Source organism: Spermophilus citellus (assembly GCF_964194105.1).
Source record: "Spermophilus citellus genome assembly, chromosome: 6".
Classification (NCBI taxonomy): Eukaryota; Metazoa; Chordata; class Mammalia; order Rodentia; family Sciuridae; genus Spermophilus; species Spermophilus citellus.
In genome coordinates, this window is record NC_138187.1 from 111,739,337 (window position 1) to 111,759,419 (window position 20,083).

The 20,083-nt window shown below is 40.8% G+C and overlaps 1 protein-coding gene across 3 annotated transcripts; it reads right to left on the reverse strand.

Moving 5' to 3' along the window:
- Positions 1 to 1,157: 1,157 nt before the first annotated feature.
- H3-3A (H3.3 histone A) lies at positions 1,158 to 12,001 on the reverse strand. 3 transcript variants are annotated; one of them, XM_081297677.1, is made up of 4 exons: positions 9,925 to 10,074; positions 8,261 to 8,411; positions 6,981 to 7,134; positions 1,158 to 1,779 (listed from the first exon to the last, which is right to left on the reverse strand). In XM_081297677.1, exons 2-4 carry the CDS (start codon positions 8,386 to 8,388, stop codon positions 1,651 to 1,653), a joined length of 411 nt encoding a protein of 136 aa, XP_081153803.1. In that variant the 5' UTR covers positions 8,389 to 8,411; positions 9,925 to 10,074; the 3' UTR covers positions 1,158 to 1,650. The 3 variants fall into 3 exon arrangements, 2 of the variants coding, with proteins under 2 accessions (XP_081153803.1, XP_081153804.1); XM_081297678.1 differs by lacking the exon at positions 9,925 to 10,074 and adding an exon at positions 9,087 to 9,220; XR_014022465.1 differs by lacking the exons at positions 1,158 to 1,779; positions 6,981 to 7,134 and adding an exon at positions 9,087 to 9,220 and having other exon boundaries at positions 8,398 to 8,411; positions 9,925 to 12,001.
- Positions 12,002 to 20,083: the final 8,082 nt, after the last annotated feature.

The window sequence follows — 20,083 nt, forward strand, 5'->3', positions numbered from 1 at the left end:
GAAGTAGGATTCCAAGTTTTAGCAATTTACCAAGAGCAGGAAAGAAAAGGGGTTAGGGATGTGGTAGAGCACTGCTGGGCTCAATCCCCAGTACTAGGGTGGGGTGGGATGGACACAAATTAGGGCTCAAAGAACCTCAAATATAGAATCTACTTGTAAATATTTAGTCCCTAATGGATTCCAGTAGTTAACATAACTTCCTCCCCCACGGAGACAGTTTACTTCTAAAAATTGTTTTTAATAACTACTGGATTTTGGTATCTTATACTGAAAAAACATAAGCAGAGGAAGAAATGCCAGTACCTCGAAAGCCAACTATTACACCTTACTGATCCAAGTTTGTTCTTAGCCCAGTAATTAGGTTTCATTCATTAGGTCTTATGTTATCTTCATTTCACATTAATCATTCCAATGCTAAATGTAGCTTATGAAGTATTAGTACTTGCAGGGTTAACAAGTACACATCATAAAACAGCCAGAGCTGCAATACACTGATACTTTTTGAGTTAAATTTAACAGCCTGGTACTTTTGTGAGTGTACATTTAGTATTCAACACAGATTCAACTATTTCCAGGTGGTTTGAGAATCAACACAATGTATGTCCAGAGTTAAGATTTGGTTTTGGCAAATATTTACCATCTACACATTTTTAAAAATTAGAAATAAAGGGCTGAGGTTGTGGCTCAGCAGTAGAGCACTCGCCTAGCATGTGCGCAGCCCAGGGTTCAATCCTCAGCACCACATAAAAATAAAGAAAGAAAGATATTATGTTCGGGCTGGGGATGTGGCTCAAGCGGTAGCGCGCTCGCCTGGCATGCGTGCGACCCGGGTTCGATCCTCAGCACCACATACCAACAAAGATGTTGTGTCCGCCGAGAACTAAAAAATAAATATTAAAAATTCTCTCTCTCTCTCCTCTCTCTCTTCTTTAAAAAAAAAAAAAAAAAAGATATTATGTTCAACTAAAAAAAAAAAATAAAGCCTTGTTTCCTTTCCACGCTAAGCTTATACTTATCCACACCAATAGTTCTGTCTTGAAGCATTTGTAGCTAAAATCAGTTTTTAATATGGAACCTTTGAATTAACTGTATGGATAAGGTTGATTAATAAAGACCAAAAGCAAGTATAGTTTAATGTATTTTAATAGCAAACTTACAGGAACAGCACAGAAGACAGACAACATTAAAAACATGTACTTGCATGTAGGACAACTCAGTTAGAAAAGTATAGTGAATGGATGGAATCTACTGTATGATAAAAATGCTACAAACACCATTTAGTTGCCGTCAATAAGAAATTTACTTGTTTAAAAAAATCCAAATGCTGGCATTGTCCAGAAAAATTTAACAGTTTTATTTATAATTGTTATAAAGTTGAACTGCTGAAACCTGTTCACTGAAACATTTTGACTTGCATTAATGCTTTACATCCCCGCATTTATATTAAAAATTCACACACAAATGAAAATGGAAAAACGGCCAATACCTGATTTCTGTCCCCTATTTTTCCACTCGCAATCATATACTTAGGTACCTTTTGACCCCATGGAAAAAAATATCTAACGTTCAGAACTACCAATAACAGGAAGAAGAGGAAAAAAAAAAAATTTTTTTTTTTGAGAATGAAATGTTTCCCATCATAGTGAATTCTTAAGCACGTTCTCCACGTATGCGACGTGCTAGTTGGATGTCTTTTGGCATAATTGTTACACGTTTGGCATGGATAGCACACAGGTTGGTGTCTTCAAAAAGGCCAACCAGATAGGCCTCACTTGCCTCCTGCAACAAGAATAAAGAAAAATTATTAATGGTGTTATTTCCAAAACAGTTAAGACACATTAACTATAATGAAGTTTTTGAATCCTAAAAATATACTTCACAAGATATTGACTTTTTAACCAAATAATTACATTTAAAAACCTATTAGAAAACCAAAAAACCTTGTATGTCTAGAGACTGGGGTTGTGGCTCAGTAATAGAGTGCTTGACAAGCACGTTTGAGGCACTGGGTTTAATCCTCAGCACCACATAAAAATAAATAAAATAAAGGTATTGTGTCCATCTACAACAAAAACAGAACAATAACAAACCCACCTTTCTCTATAAGTCCTCATTAAATTACACAAGTCAAATCACTTATTAATAGGATTCTTCAAATCTCATGCCAGCCTGGTGTCCTTATTTTGAATCCTACTCATTCCAATATCTGAACCTTCATCTTGTCAACAGTGCAATACAGTTAACTGGATTCTACCATACATGATCCTTACTTTACATTCTTTTACTTTGTGGTGCTGGTGATTGAAACCAGGGCCTTGCACATGCTAGGCAAGTGGGCTACCATTGAGATACACTTCTAGTCCTATCTTATTTAACAAGTTTTATTTCTGGTATTCATTACAGGCTGGGGTGGGGGGAAGGTTACTGTGGACTAAACTAAGGGCTTTAAAAACATGCTAGGCAAATACTCTACCACTGAGCTTCATCCTCACCCTTCTTTAAAAACAATAACAACAACAAAAACCTTTTTGCAGTACTGGGGATTGAATCCAGACCCAAAGCTACAATCCCAGACTTTTATTTATTTACTTTTTCGTTTTGAGAGAGAGGGAGGATCTTGCTTAAGTTGCCCAGGCTGGTCTTAAACTTGTGATCTTCCTTCCTTGGCCTCCTGAAGAGCTGGGATTATAAATATACAACACTGCACCCACCTTAAACCCTTCTAAAGATCCAAATCTGTAACAGCATTTGTGTATTGATCCCGCCAGTTTTACCCTATTTGATTACAATTTTATTTCAAGGCATATCAATAGTACCACTCAAAAACTTGGCTGTATGAATCACTGACACTTGGCATGTGAAGGGGAACTTCCACTTTTAACTTATCAAGATTCTATCTCAAATAAAAAGGGCTGGGGATATTGGCTCTATGGTGAAGTGCCCCTGGGTTCAATCCAAGGCATCAAACAAAAAAAAAAACCACTTCATTTTGAAATGACAAAATTACCACTTTAACAGTCACCAGTCCAACTGTTTTTGATTTACAGCATCAAATGAGAAGTTACTTGGTCCTCTTCTCTCTCCATAAGGAAAAGCTGTTTCTGTGATCAAGATATATTTAGGGTAGGGGTTGAGGACATAGCTCAGTAGTTCAGCCTGCTAATGGCCCTGGATTGAATCCTGAGCATACCCCTCCTCCTCCAATGACTTCGAAATAAAACCCAAGAGTCCACTTTTAAAAACATGAACATGACAAAAACTAACTCAAAAGGTTTACGTTTTCCATTTTATGAAATGTATTTTTTTACTTTTTTGGTGCTGGGGATTCAACACAGGGTTTCTGCATACTAGACAAGTGGTATACCACTGGAACTAGACCTTCATATTTATACCTTCATCCTTTTTTAGCTTTATTGCTTCTATTCCGTAAAAATTTGCTGCATCCAAATTTTACTATTTTAACGCCATTCTTTAGCATTTGTTATTAAGAACTAAATCTTATTAGCCTTAAGATTTAGTTCAAGACTCCATGAAAAAGCAAGCAAGCATTCCTTCTGTCTACATTTCTAGTGCAGGTAACCTTGAACTCCTACTTCCCTGGCGTTCATATTGCGTGCGCATATATATATTTTGTGTGTGTGTGTGTGTGTGTGTGTGGTGCTGGGGATTGAACCCAGGGCCTTGTGCATGTGAGGCAAGCACTCTACTAACTGAGCTATATCCCCAGCCCCTCAAATCTTTTAACATCTTATTTCATTTTGTACTCACAATGCCTTGCTCAAGTAGATGATATTTACTAGTTTGTTTTTGTATTTAACTCTAACCTGAAAAGTATCTACTCTATGCAATTTGACTCTATCTTATCTATTCCAACAATATCAAAATCAACTCTTCAATATTCAGAGACTCATTCTTGGTATAGTCTAGAAATGGGCTAAAAACATGGCAAATAGTAGCCTTCTCATGGGCTTCACAATACGTAGATAAAACAAATGAAGTTCCTCAGAAATAAATCAGTTTAATTTTGTTCAACCCATCATTTTAGGATTAGGCATTCCTTTAATGTTTCTATGAAATGCAACAAAAGTTGCTATATGGACATGTCAACAGGTGCATGGTTCTGAGACCATTTAGAGTGGTATCTTTTATTGGTGTGTTTGATACAATTCAGATGTGGTATGGCAGAACTAAGGCTCTCACTGCTGTCTTAGACCCCAACTACTGGTATTTTTTTTTTAAATAGTATTTATTTTTTAGTTATAGGTGGACACGATGTCTTTATTTTACTTTATGTGGTGCTGAGGATCGAACCCAGTGCCTCATGCATGCTAGGCGTGCGCTCTACCTCTGAGCCACAACCCCAGCCCGACTACTGGTATTTAAGGTTGTGTCTGATCAACTTGGAGATTACTGAAACCAGAGGAGGGTTTGCCCATGACAAATGTAGTTCTTATTCTATTACCAATGTTCCAACATCCCTTAAACATTGACTGTAAAGAGGATTAAAGACTGACTACTACATTATTTTGTAACCAGTGAATATAATTAATTTTGAAATAACAGCAGAAGGAAAAAGACCTTACAACTTAAAGACAAATGTCAAATTTACAACATTTTGAATATATTTATGACTCTTTCGTTTCAAAACATCAGTGTTCATTTTTTTTGTGTGTGTGATGCTGAGGATCAAACCCAGGACCTTGTGCATGAGAGGCAAGCACTCTACCAAATGAGCTATATCCCCCAGCCCGCAGCTTTCATTCTTAAAAGAAGAATATTTTAGTTCAAAGTGTCAGACATTAAAGGCAAAAACTAGAATTATAAGTTAGTCAATTTTTTATTATCTATGGCAAATTCTTGTGTAACTTCTCTACCACTCACTGAATGACTGTCCCTCCTCAAGCTATACAACAGCCCCTCTTTTATCCATGGTTTCACTTTCAGGTCAACTGTGATTTGAACATATTATATGGAAAATTCCAGAAACAGTTCATAAAATTTTAAACAAAATTTATTAAAGGCATTGTTAAAATCATTCCATTTTACCATTAGTTACTGTTATTAATCTCTTACTGTGCCTAATTTATAAACAAACTTTATCATAGCTATGTACACCTAGGAAAAACATGGTATATGCAGGATTTTGTGCTGTCCAAGGTTTTGGGCATCCTCTGTGAACACGAGAATATGTATTTAAAGTTATAAACTGAGTGATCCTAAAGCAAAAAGAGGAAGAAAAAAGGAAGAAAAAAAAGGGGGGCCTCGGAATCCTATATCAACTGCTATCTTCTATTTTACTACTTGCATCAGCAAATTATCAATTTATATCTTAAACAGAATTAATGAGTATGCTTCAAAAAAGCAAACAAAAGGCTGGGGATATATTCAATTGGTAGAATGCTTGCCTCGCATGCACAAGGCCCTGGGTTCGATGCCCAGCACCACAAACAAAACAAACAAAGCAAAAGAAATTATAATAGATTATTCTTTCTAATTAAATCAGAATTAATGCTAGAAATATAGGCAGATGTAAACATTTTGCCCAAAACCAGTAAAACCAAACTTAATGACAAACATATAACTGAATAATAGCAACAAAGGAAATCTACACACTAACAATTTTAAAGACAAAAGCCTTTAACCCAGATTAAGTAATCCCAATTATAAAACTGAATTACTGACACTACTACTTTGACAATGAAGCTCAAAAATGCTAATTTTCAGTATAGTTTTATATTAAGCATAGTCCTATTAACAATAACTACAAAAACAAAAATTAGTATTTTTATACCTACCAATCTTGGAAATCTTAAGAATAGTTCTGACTTAGTAGTTCTAAGTAACAGCATGGGAAGATTTAGTAGTTGAAATTTCAGTAATTTCAACCCACTGAGAATTTAATGGGTGCCTATTACTGGAATTCACCAATCAAACGAAGTTTAGATTAACCATAGAAACAGCTCAACCAATTACATTTCAGGGTAGAATCCACCTATCAAATCTTTCTCTCATATAAAGCAAAAGCCCTATTTTCACAGCAACAGCAGCCTAAAAATCCTCCAATGGAATATATGTAATTCTAGACCCTCCTCCCAGTCTGATTCAGGTCTACAATAGTGCCTAGAATCTGCATTTTAATCACTCTTTGCCCCACACTCCTGAGGAGATGGCAGTCTTAACCACATTTTCAAGAATGCCACGCTACATACCTTATCAATTTTCTCTCTTTCTTTTTTGGTGGTGGTGGGGATTGAACCCAGGGCCTTGTGCATGCAAGGCAAGCACTCTACCAACTGAGCTATATCCCCAACTCCTCTTTTTGTTAATTTCAAGTTTTAATCTTTAAGTCGCAATTATTTTAATATATAACAGCCTCTAGAACAGTTATTTCTCAAAGTCCCAACACTATGAAGCTAAGAGTAAGCTTAGTACGCTCTCCATTTAAGTGGAAATCCATAAATAATCCTCTTTAGCAAACTACAAGTCCTCAAATCCCTGCCCTCTTAACTTGTCCAGTTATTATCTTCACTATCATCAATTCAACCTTAACTACTACTCACTACTTTTAACTTAATGCATAATTCTTTAAAGCCACCTATTCTGTCTAGATGTTAAGCTCTACATTGTATTTATCTCTTCAGGTCTACTAAAAAGACCCCTAGGTTCCAGACCTCAATGTCCTACTATAGTCATAACCCAAACCAGAATTTTTCTTCTTGAACATTGCTTTTAGTGCAATTTTTAAAAAATTTAAATGGTATAATGGAATCTGCATCAGGTTTTGGAATCCAATGGGTTCAAATTTTGCCATTTTCTGTATGCATAACCTTGAGTAACTTAATCTTTCCCAAGTCTCAACATTAAAATCACCTACATTTCACACTGACTCAACTACTTGAACATATGCAAAGACTTAAAATCATTCTTTAAACACAGCACAAAGAAAAACTCTTAAGAGTCTTCCCCACCCACCATTTTACCTGCAAAGCACCAATAGCTGCGCTCTGGAAGCGCAGATCTGTTTTGAAGTCCTGAGCAATTTCTCGCACCAGACGTTGGAAGGGGAGTTTGCGAATCAGAAGTTCAGTGGACTTCTGATAACGTCTAATTTCACGGAGTGCCACAGTACCAGGCCTTTAAAAAAAAAAATTAACATTAAAGAAACTGTTACCACACAAAAAAGTGGTCAGCTTTAAAGAAATGCAATAATTTTTATAAAAACACACCATCCAGGTATTCTTCAGCCTCAGTATTAAATATTACTTAGCCAGGCTGCTAATAAAGACTCTTAGCTGCTTTTCATTTTGGTATCACTCTTTTTTAATATAGCTGCACCCTAGGTTATTTTAAAAGCCCTCAAAGACTGGTCAACATAACCCAATGTGTCATTTAAAAAGTGGTCTTTAAATTTGTTTTTAGAGTACCTGTATTTTGACTTCTGTCATCCCTCACGAATAATGAAATTTGTATACTCCTGATTGTACAGTGTTTCTTGGAAGTTTGGAAGATTTTTTCTTTTTTTTTTGGATGGTAGCACTGGGGATTGAACCCAGGTATGTTCTACCACTGAGCTATGTCCCTAGCACTTTTTTGAGACAGGGTCTTACTAAGTTGCTGAAGCTGATGTTGAACTTGCCAGGCTCTGCCTCCCAAGTTGCTGGAGGGAGTGACTATTATGCCTGGCTTCTTTAAAAACTAATTGTCTACAAAAAAATTTTACCTAATTCCGACTTGTTTCTTCCACTGAATAGGATAACTGTAAAATTCGTAGTCTACCTAATTATGAACAACTTCTGCCCTCTAATGGCAGATGTCCTTAACAACATTGCTTAGACCAAACTCAAGCTAATAGAGGAGGAAATAAACCAATCAACTAAATGAGGGATGGGGACTTTATTAACAACCCAATTTTGATTAATGTTTTACCACAAGCAAAAACAGCCACCCAGAAAAAAATTTAAAAAGCACTTTATTATTAAAAAAATACTAACAGCTGACTAAATGTTAATTTATTCTATTAACATTTTTACTAATGGATTAGATCCCCTTAGGCCTCTAGATCAGTTATGACTTCAAAATTAATGTTTCTAGTAAGATCCAATACTAAATTACACACACACACACACACACGCATTCAAGTAGTAAATATTCAAAAAGAAACACAACAGTTTCCCTAAAATAAAGTTTGACTGTTAATCATCTTTTTTGTTACATTATTTGGATACTACAGGAGACTTTGTCCCATTTCTTCCTTTAATACCTGTAACGATGAGGTTTCTTCACCCCTCCAGTAGAGGGCGCACTCTTACGAGCGGCTTTTGTAGCCAGTTGTTTCCTGGGTGCTTTACCACCGGTCGATTTGCGGGCAGTCTGCTTTGTACGAGCCATGGTAGAAAGACCTCCTTACTTACCTACCACCATTAAAAATAAAATAAAATTTAAAAATTCACCATATGCAACTACTAAACATCCAAGTTTCCCTGTCACTACCCCCCCCCAAAATCTGGAAACTATGATCAGTATAGAAAAAAAGTCCGTAATGTTATATAATGTGAAAGGGTGCGGATTACGCCTATCACCTAAATATGACTTCTTGAAACAAACTGTAGTACTAGAAAATTGTTAGTATTAATACCAGTCATCTTTCAAAATGCCAATTCTGAGCGACAAACGGCAAAACAAAAAGCCCCATAAAAGCCTTTGATCTAATTTCTTTAATTAGAAATGTCTGTAAACATTCGAGCCACAAACAAGTCAAAAGAACGAAGCCACAAACCACCGAAAGGTCGAGTCAAATTACAGCAAAAAAAAAAAAAAAAGGTTTTAACCCCCCCACCCCCCCTCGCGTCTGGCAGTTAATGGATTGCTGTAAATATCTGAAAACATTCTTGGTTTTGCATCTTTACAGTTAATGTTGACAAAAAGACGTCTCGATAAACAAGGGGAACAACAGCTACCACCACTGAGCATTCTACAAAGCACTGTCCTCGCGTCCAGTCCTCACAAGCTTCGCAATGAAATAAAAGTGCCCCGCACCCAGTCTTTAATTAACGCACGACACCGACCGACCCGTCCACCCCAAGCACCACATAAACTTTTGGTTTTGCTTCCTCCGGGTTCCTCGGCACAGGGTCCCTCCAGCCTGCCCGCCTCGCTCAGGCACCAACTCGGCTCCAAGACCAGAACAAAATGGAAACAATCGCAAAACGTATCCGATTCCCTTCCAAAGAGACAAAACACCAAATCGCTCGAAAATACCTCGATCCTCTGCCACGTGCCGCCCTCCAAAATGCAAAAGTTTTTTTTTGCATTTCAAATGCATTAAGTTTCCTCTTCTCCAAAAAAGGAAAAAAATGTCCTTCTTTTAATTTTTTTCCTCCCTTTTTAAAATGGGGAAGAGAGAAACGGGGGAAAAATATGGTCGGTGACCAGAGAAGAGAGACAAGATGGTGAAGCTTAGCAACAACTGTGGGGAGGCAGCAAAAAGCGAGTTACCCCAGGGTGGGAAGCGGCGGCGATTTCCACCTCTTTCCCGCCCGAAAACTGGGGGCTGGGACCCGGGGGCGGTAGTTAAGGGGCCCGCGCGGGTCGTGGTGAAGGTTTGGGGTCCGGGGAAGGGACATCAGGCGGGATTTCACCGAAGAAAGAGGAGCCAGGGGCGCGGGAGAAGGGAGAGCAGGCTCAGCGCCGCGTTGCTGCTGTAGGGCTGAGGCGGCGAGAGACGGGAGAACCGCCGCCGCCGCCGCCGCCGCCGCCGCCTGGGGGAAGAGGCAAACTCACTCCTCACCTCCATTTCTGGGCCAAAAAGTTTGTGGGCTAAGCTAGAGGGGCTGTGGGTCTCTTCCCCTCAACGGCAGGGCCCGGCTCAGGGCTGACGGCAAGCGGGGCTCGGTTCCGGAGAAGCGGGCAGATGGGAAAACTTACCCCCCTTCTCCTTCGGCTGGAGCTTGGCGAGCTAGAGGCGGCGCTGGCGTTAGAGAGCGACGGCGGCGCGGCGGCGGCTGCGAACACAATTGAAAGATGGCTGACACCGAGGCTATCCCCCAACATACGCCGTCCCGCCCCCGCGCCGCGCGCCAGCCAATCACACACAATGGAGGGAAGGCTCGGCTCCGCCCCCGAGTCCCCACTTGCGCCCCGCCCCCTCCCCTCCCCCCGTGCGCCCGTTCGCTGGCGCGCGCTCGCCCCTCCCCCGCGCGCCGCCTGCTCCCTCCTCCCAGCCGCCTCGCGCGGTGTGTGTACAAACACAAAAGACACGCCGAGGGGCCGCCGGCTCCCGCCGAGACGGCCGCCCGCCCCCATCTATCTTTTGCCCCCGGTCCTGTACTCCCACCCCACTCTGTGCGCCCACGTCATCGAGACCCCGAAGCCTAGGTTTGGGGAGCCGAAGGGGAAGTAGCGGGAGGGGAGGAGGCACCGCGGAGGAACTGGCCTGCGGGCGTTGCGGGGGGAGGGGCCGCTCCGCCCCCGCGCGGGCTCTGGCGCGCGCCCCCGAGGCGCCCCGGGCAGCGTGGGGGCGGGGAGGAGGACGCGGCCACCAGGTCGCCGCGCCCCAGTTGAAAATACTCCCTAACAGGAAGCTTGCAAATGGAAACCTGGCGTCCCGCGCCCACTTTCGGTTGGGGCTGCTGCAGCAGCTGGCGGGCGGACCGGCGGTCCTGTTCCCGCTGTCGCTCCGGGCTAAGCGCGGCCGGGTCCTGCGGGTCGGGCTGAGTGCCCGCGACAACTTTATCCGCTCAGACTCCAGCCGCGGCGGAGCGGGCAGCCAAGGTGCGCTTCGGGCTGCGCGGTGGACAGTCATCCCCTCGGAGGTGACTGTTTGCCGGACCAGGGGACCGGGCTCGCCCTCTCCCTGGGCCAGGGTGCCTGATGCAAGATGGCTGTATTTTGTAAGCCTCTAAAACAATGTATGGAATACAGCGTTAACTGTACAGGGCCTGTCCTGGGAGTTTGTCCTACCAGCCAGAGTGGGCCTTGTTTCAGTATTTGGTAGGATTACTTCGGAAAGAGGCTTGCCAAATATAATAGCGTAGTCCAGTGTTGTCAGCTTCAGCGTAGTTTGCAAGGGGCTGAAAACGGCAGAAATAAGGGAAACATGGTTTGGGAATCATGTTTAACCATTTTCCAATTCTCGGTAACGTGTAGAACAGACTTCATGGCTCAAGCTATCCTCATTAACTGGCGGTTGATTGGCTAGCAAACAGCTGAACCTTCCTAGATATTGACAACGCTCTACAACTGTCTGCAGGTTTTCCGTAGAAGTGTCATGAAGACATCCCATAGGATGGTGAAGGAGACAAATTTCACAGATGAAGGACACTACTATTTGTAATCTGAAGACCTCAAAAGCATCTTAGTCATAAACATTATCCTGAAACAGATAAATGGAAATCAGATATGAGGGAAGGAATGGATTGGTCCAAGGTCACTTAAGTGAGGAACAGACCTAGGAGAAACAAAATAATCCAAGCCTGTTTCATTATGATTTAATGAATGTTAAGTGTCCGTGGTTGCTATACAGAACACATAAAATCTGCGATCCTATCTTAAAAGCACATGCAAAAAATCCTCAGCTTAGCTGCCAGCAAAGAATTCCTACAATTTAACCCAAGGAAAGGAGATTTTTTGTTTTTCTTTTTTGTTTTGTTTTAAGGAAACCAAAATATTTGTTGCTGGATTTATACAGGAAGGCTGTTGTACATCAGTTAAATTCATATTGTCAAGAAATGTTAAAATGACAGGGGTAATGTTCTCTTTGTATGCTATATTTTCCCATAAGTTTCTTCTTCCAGGCTTTAAATAAATGTCTAAGGAATGGAAAGATTGTTTCAGGTGAAATAGTTCTGAACTTGGAATATCTGAACCAACTGTTTCCTGTCTCTACCATGTAGATAGTGATATTGATTTATGGGAACGTATGCTACAACCTCTATCTTCTGGTTGTAGATTGAATTATTAAGCACCTGGATAAGTGACTGGATACCTGATGTTAGCTTCAGGAAGGTTTTTTTTTTTTTTTTTTTTTTTTTTTTTGTACTAAGGTGCTCTACCACTGAGCTATATCTCCAGCACACATGCATACTTTTTTTTGTTTTAAGACAGGGCCTAAGTTGTTGAGGTCTGGAACTTGTAATCCTCCTGCCTCAGCCTCCTGAGTCTCTGAGATTACAGGTATGAGCCACTGTGACCAGCTAGGAAGTTTTCTCATTAGATGAATATGTATTGCTTGCCAACTCTGCTCCACACACACCTAGGTGCTAGGATTATAGCAGTGAACACCACCAGGGATATTCCCAACTTCATGGTGCTGCCTTGCTTCCTTATAGGGAAGTAGCACTTGGCCAGGGAGCAGGATGCTTTGGAGCCCCTTTGGCAAAAACTCAGGTTAAAGGGAAAGGGATTGTAGAGTCCAGATGGTGGAGAAGGAGAACTGCCAAGGCAAAAAGGAATTTTTATTTTTCTTTTGAAGTACTGGGGATTGAACCAGGGGTGCTTTACTGAAACTACATCCCTAGCCCTTTTTTGAGACGGGATCTTACTAAGTTGCCCAGACAGACCTGGAATTGGCTGAGGTGGCCCTCAAACTTGACATCCTCCTCTCTTAGCCTGCCAAATGGCTAGGATTGTAGGCTTCCAGGTGTAGGACACCTTACCCTGCCGCAAGAGGGAATTGGTAGGGGGCACCAGGGGTCAGTGCTGAATTGGTTTTACTTCTGAAACTTATGGGCTAATAATGGCCTCAACATTTGGAGTTAAAAAAAAAATGGGGGAGGAGGGGTATAAAAGCCTTAAGGTGAAAATATTTTCCCTATAATAGAATACTTAAGGCTGCTAATTTAGATTTGTTTATAAGTAAAAGTATAGAGTGGAAAGGATTTTAAAAGCACCACTCTTCATATCCATTTGGCTCCTGTCAGTCAAATGAAAAGATTACTGCCTCATGGAAATGTTTCTGGCTACTTTAGTGCTACCACTTACACTTTATCACATCACTCTTTTTCTTTGTCAAGTTGATTTAAACCTATCATCTGTTTATTGTTCATTATCTGTTTTCTCCCCAAAGAATGAGACCTAGGATAGAGATGGTCTTACCTGTTTCTTTATCCTATCTGAGCATTGCTCCACCTGATTACCACCCCGCACACACCAGTTAGAAGCCTTTCCCCATTTGCTGTACCTTCTCCTTAGGTGATCTCATACAGTTCCATGGAAATTATCATATACAAAGGTAGAGAAAATAGTATAAAGAACCCCCATGTACCCATCACTCAGCTTCAAAAATTATCCACTCATCACCAATCTTGTGTTTTATCTTCTCTTTCACTCACTCCTCCCACCTCCTCACTTGAATTGTTTGAAGCAAATCCAGTCTACATCATTGCATCTGTTGATATTCCAGTATGTATCATAGAAGACAAATAAATGATCTGTGCATCTCTTAAATCTTACAGTCTATAGTCTATAGTGCACTTTGTTGAAAGACATGGGTCATTGGTCCTCAGGTTTTGTCTTCCCTTCCCCCAACTTCCCCTCTCTCAGTCTTGCCCAGTAAATAGCACTACCATTTACTCAACTGCTCAAGCCCAAAAGTACAGACATTCTTCTGGCACCTCTCTTTCTTTCACCTGTGTAGGTAGTCCTATTGATTCTGCCTCTGAAATGCTTCTCAGAACCATCTGCACCTGTCCCCACCTTTCACTGGTACTTCCTGGGTGGCCTTCCTCTTTCAACTCTAGCACTTCTGTATTCCATTCTTTGTACAGCACACATGGATTATAGATTATAGGGAAAAAATTTAGAGTAGATCACACCATTGTTAAATCCACTCAATGACCTCCCATGCGCTAGGTTAGATGCCACATGCGTGGGGACTGGCGTTACTGCTTCCTTCTCTCAGTTCTATGTTGCAGACCAGCCACCTCTGTTTACCAAGTCCAACCTTGCTTTAGGGTTGCTGCACCTCCTGCTTCCCAGGCTTGAATGCTCTTCCCTCATCTTACCATCTTCTATGGCAAGATTTCTGACCTTTCCCATGTCACTTTATTTTTAAAAAATAGTCTTTCTAAAAAAAAATTATTTGTTGTTCCTGGGCATTAAACCCAGGGTACTTTACCACTGAGCTACATCCCGTGTTCTTTTTATATTTATTGATTTTTAAATTTTGAGACAGGGTACCACTAAATGCTGAGTGTGGCTTTGAACTTGCAAACCTCTTGCCTCAGCCTCCTAAATCTTTGGGATTACAGGTGTATACCACCACATCTGCTTAGAAAATGGTCATATTCTAAGGTTACATAGAGGAGTGAGTAGAGGAGGAGATTTGGAGCCATTCAATATGGAACTTGATTTTATAATTCATTATATATTTCTAGCTTATATAATCACTATAAGAAAATTTTATGTTTCAGGGAAGATATTAAATGTGAAACTTGTGAAGACTCCCAAATAAGTCATTTTGAAAATTTTCAATGAGAAAATTTGAGTTTACTTCTCAGAACATAATTTTTTGTATCAGGTTTTATGCTTGAAATGGACAAATGCAATTCCTGATCAAGACTTTGTAACAGTGGGGCCCAGTGCAGTGGTGCACGCCTGTAATCCCAGTGACTAGGGAGGCTGAGGCAGGAGGATCGCAAGTTCAAAGCCAGCGATTGTTTGTTTGATTCTGGTATTTTAACCCAGGAACAACACTTTACCACTGAGTTACATCCCCAGCCCTTTTTTATTTTTTTTATTTTTGAGACAGGATTCCACTAAATTGCTTAGGGCATTGCTAAATTGCTGTGTTGCTAAACCCCCCCTAGGCTGGTTTTGAACTTCTGATCCTCCTGCCTTAACTTCCTAAATTGTTGGGATTATAGGTGTGTACGACTGTACCCAGCCCTAAGCAATTTAGTGAGATCTTGACTCAAAAAGGGCTGGGGATGTAGCTCAGTGGTAAAACACCCATAGGTTCAATCCCCATTCCAAAAACAAAACAAAAGAAAAGACTTTGTAATGATGAGGCTCTGGGAATGTAATTCAGTAATAGAGCACTTGTCTAGCATGGATGAGGCCTTGGGTTTGATCCCCAGGACCACTACCAAAAAAATTACAATGAATATGTCTTCAAATTTGTGACAATCCTGTCGTTGACTTTGCTCATACAAATAGGTGATAAAAAATTAAAAATTTTTTTCAGTCATTTAAAACATAACAAGCTGGGTGTGGTAGCACATGCCTGTAATTCCAGCTGTTTGGATTGTAGGCTGAGGCAGGAGGATCACAAGTTCAAAGCCAGCCTCTCAGCCACTTAGCAAGGCCTTAAGCAACTTAGTAAGACCCTCATCTCTAGGGGTTGAGGTTGTGGCTCAGTGGTAGAGCACTAGCCTAGCACAGGTGAAGTATGAGTTCAATTCTCAGCACCACATAAAGATAAATAAATAAAGGTATTGTGTCAATCTACCACTAAAAAAATATTTTAAAAAACCCTATCTCTAAATAAAATATTTAAAAAGGGCTGAGGATGAGGCTCAGTGGTAAAGTGCCCCCTAGGTTCAAGCCCTGGTACCAAAAACAAGAACAATAACAAAAATGTATAACAGTTGAAGTTCTATATTTAAAATTCTTGTCAGTTGCAATGGCACATACCTGTTATCCCAACTATTCCAGAGGCTGAGGCAAGAGAATCATTTCAGCCCGAAAAAATTACAAAACAACTACAACAAAAAAAAAATTCTTTCTTTCTTTTTTTAAAAAAATATATTTTTTATTTTGCTTATTTATTTTTATGTGGTGCTGAGGATCGACCCCAGTGCCTCACATGTGCCAGGCAAGTGCACTTCCGCTGAGCCACAGCCACAAACCTTCCAATTAAATTTTTTTTTTTTTAAAGAGTGAGAGAGGAGAGAGAGTGAGAGAGAGAGAGAGAATTTTTTTTTTAATATTTATTTTTTAGTTTTCGGCGGACACAACATCTTTGTTGGTATGTGGTGCTGAGGATCGAACCCGGGCCGCACGCATGCCAGGCGAGCGCGCTACCACTTGAGCCACATCCCCAGCCCCCCAATTAAACTTAAAGAGTTTAATTAGAAATAATGATGTGGCTCAAATTGCAGAGTGCTAAGCAGTCACCTTGCAGTTGCCTTGGACATCACCAAAAGGGCCTATAAACTACAAACAGAAAGAAGTACCTGGTTGGGGGACAGAAATTTGGGTCTGCGCCGGGAGTCCTGTTCAGCCCCCTTGTCTCCAATCTCACTGGCTACATTTGGGGTGTTTCCAGTGTTCTTTGGACACCTAGAAAGGGAATTTCTCAGGCTCCTTGGCCATGATAGGTGGACTCTGCCTTGCAGGACTAAGGCAGGGGTCCAGAGGCCTGGGTGCCTCCTCATCTGTGCTCAGTGCTTCACAGGGAACAATGAGTGGTGGATCTGCTTAGCACTATGTAGACCAAGGGACATGATTAGGCCCTCTCCTCTTTGCCCAGACTGTCTTCCAAGGAGCCCCATATGGAGCTGCTCCCAGCAAAGGACACTTATCCCTAGAGATGAGGGGACCTTTTCTCCTAGTACCTCTGTAGCCCACAGTGAAGTCTCTGCTCTTGGATCTCAGCTCCATTATCACCCCTCAGACACTCCTGAGTCCCTGTATTCCCTGTCCCCCACCTTTTTTTTTTTTTTTTTTTTTTGTATTGGGAATTAATCCCAGGGTCATTTTACCATTGAGCTATATTCCCAGCTATTTTTTTATTTTTAATTTTGAGGCAGGTATCTCTAAGTTGCCCAAATTGACCCCAAACTTGTGATCCTCTTGCCTTAGCCTTCCAACTCACTAGGATTACAGGTTTATGTCACTGCCTGGCCCTGTTCCCCATTGTCTCTTTTTCATACTTATTTTCTTCATAGCAACATCCACAAGTTGACATTTTGTTGATTTATTTGCTGATTTGTGGTCTCCTCCACTGAATTATGAACTTAGTAGGGTCCTCAGTGTTATACACTGCTTTCTCCATCAAACTTGTATCATACCAAGCTCATGCCAAACACACAATAAATATTTGATGACTGAATAAGTAAAAACTCATATTTTATCAAGTATTACAGTCAATTATAGGATATAATAATAATTTTTCAGGAGGATAATGGGGATTGAACTCAGGGGCACTCATCTGCTGAGCCTCATCCCCAGCCCTAGGGTCTCACTGAGTTGCTTAGCGCCTCGCTTTTGCTGAGACTGGCTTTGAACTCGAAATCCTCCTGTCTCAGCCTCCCGAGCTGCTGGGATTACAGGTGTGTGCCACCACGCCTGGAAATTATAGAATATACTTTGCAGGACAATCCAAATCTGAAAAACCATACCTCTTAGAATTTATGAGTACAGTGTGTCGGTATTCTCACAAATAAAAGGGAGAGTAGGATATTTCTTTCATGGTGAAATTGTGAGATTGAAATGGGCCCATTTGACCAGGCCTAACTATCACCATTAATGTTTTTATTTTTTATTATTGTTATTATTATTATTATGGGGGGATTAAACCCAGGGAGTTTCACATGTTAGGCAAGTGTCCTATGTTATGATTTAGATGTGAGGTGTCCCCCCAAAGTGAGACAATGCAAGAAGGTTTAGAGGTGAAGTGATTGGGTTTATGAGAGTCTTAATCCAGTCAGTGAATTAATCCCCTGATAGGTATTAACTGAGTGGTAACTAAAGGCAGGTGGGGTGTGATTGGGGTCTGCCTTTGGAGTATATATTTTGTCCCTGGTGAGTGGAGTCTCTCTCTGCTTCCTGGTGATGTTCTGAACTGCTTTCCTCCAGCACATCCTTCTGCCATGATGTTCTGCCTCGGTTTGAGCCCTGAGGAATGGACTCAGCCTTCTGTGGATTGAGAACTCTCAAACTGTGAACCCCAAATAAAGTTTTCCTTCTTAAAATTATTCTTGTCAGGTTTTTTGGTCATAGTAAGGAAAAAGCTGACTAAAACACACTACCACTGAGCTAAATCCCCAGCCCATTTTCTATTAATTTTTGAATACTCTTTAAGTGATTGATGGCTTCTGTTCTTATCATTCTTCCCCGTGCACCAAGCAATTGTGGAATTGTGGCTGGGCTGTCTATGAAGATTGGAGATGTCCTCCCGATATTGGGAGACCTTACATTCTGTTTATAAGTGAAGACATGGAGGGCCTCCTGGTTCTGCATTAATTTTGGTGAACTGGGTTAGTGTTGGTCTGAATGCCAAAAAATTAAAGTGGTTTCTGACACTGCCAAGCTCAGAAGCACACTGTGAACCACAGTGAATTCCTGCATATACAGAGCACCTGGTGAAGCCTCTGGTAGATGTTAGGCTGAATTTGAGATGCTCCCCAACACTCTTTAAATTCCAATATTCTGACATAATGGTATTTATACTTCTGAAAGTAAAAAAAAAAATCTACAAAAAAGGAGGATTCTTTCTTTTAAAAAAGCATTCCCTCTTATCTGAGAACCAGATTGTCTAAATTCAAGGAAAGCAGGGTACCGGAGGGGAATGTAGTCAGTGGTAGAACACTTCCATAGCATGCACTATACCCTAGATTTTATCCCCTGTACCATAAAAAGTTAAAATTTTAAAAATGCAAGGGTCAATAAATGCTAACTATTCTTCTGAAGGAAGAGGAATTGAGTTATTGAGTTTCCTCTGGTAGGCTTGAGACTATTTACCCAAGGACTTGGGTGACCAGGACCCCAAATTACCTTGCACTATTTTTTTTTAATAATCCAAGCAGTAGTGTTCTTTTTCTAGTCTCAAAAAAATTTTAATGCCCGGCAGGGTGGCTCACACCTGTAATCCCAGTGGTTAGGCAGGCTGAGAAAGGAGGATCTCGAGTTCAAAGCCAGCTTCAGCAACTTAACGAGGCACTAAGCAACTCAGTGAGGCCCTGTATCTAAATAAAATACAAAATAAAGCTGGGGATGTGGCTCAGTGGTTGAGTGCCCTTGAGTTTAATCGCCGGTACCCCCAAAAACACAAATTTAAAAAAAAAAAACTTTTATGGTACTGGGTGTTGAACATAGGGGTGCTCAACCTCTGATCTATGTTTCTAGCCCTTTTTATTTTTTATTGAGTCAAGACCTAGCTAAATTGCCCAGACTGGCTTTCAACTTGAAATACTCCTCCCTTAGCCTCCTGAATTGCTGGAATTACAGGTGTGTACTACCCAATCAGGCTAAATTCTTTTTTTTTTTTTTATATATACAGGGTCTTGCTATGTTGCCTGGCCTCAAATTTTGTGATCTTTCTGCTTTAGCTTCCCAAATAGTTGAGATTATAGGCATATGCCACCACACCTAGCTTAAATTCTTATATGGATCCCCTTTCACTTCTAGCATTTATTAGAATATTTGAGGATTGGGGATGTAGTCTAGTTATAGAGTGTTTGCCTAGCATTCACAAGGCCCTGGGTTCAATCCTCAATACAATAAATAAATAAATACTGGACAAATAAACTCATATAATCTGTCACATTAAGAATTTTTCTTTTTAATAGACTTTAATTATATTAAGAATTTTAATTGCAGAACACATCAAACCTGAAATGTGAAGCCTTGACCTTGACAGTGAAAATTTCTGTTATCTCAGTCTGAAAATTCTTGTGCCTGTCCTGTAAACTCAGAAGGTTTGTCCCTCCAAGGCTGAAATATGAGAGCATAGGGTCTGAGTGGTTCTCTGTTGAGATGATAAGCTTTCTTTGGAAGTTTTCCTATACTGTCACCCATCCAGGGCAAGACACATCCTAGATACTTTCCCCAAACCTCACAGAAGGAACTCTTCCTTTTGTTAGCCCTCAATCTCAGCCCACAACATCCTCCCCTGCCTGAATTGTCAGATAAAATGGTACCCAGACATACCTACACTAAGAAGTGATTCATTGTTTATCTAAATTTCAAATTTAATTGAGCATCCTATTATTTGCTAAATCCACACCTTAACCCCCGCTAAAGTGTTATTTCTTTCAACTCTCATGGTCCCCTATCCCTGCTCGTGGTTGTTCATGCTGTTCTGAGCTGTTCAGTGGCTGAAACTGGCTTCCTTCCATGGGCCTGGAGGGCTGCTGTCACTTGC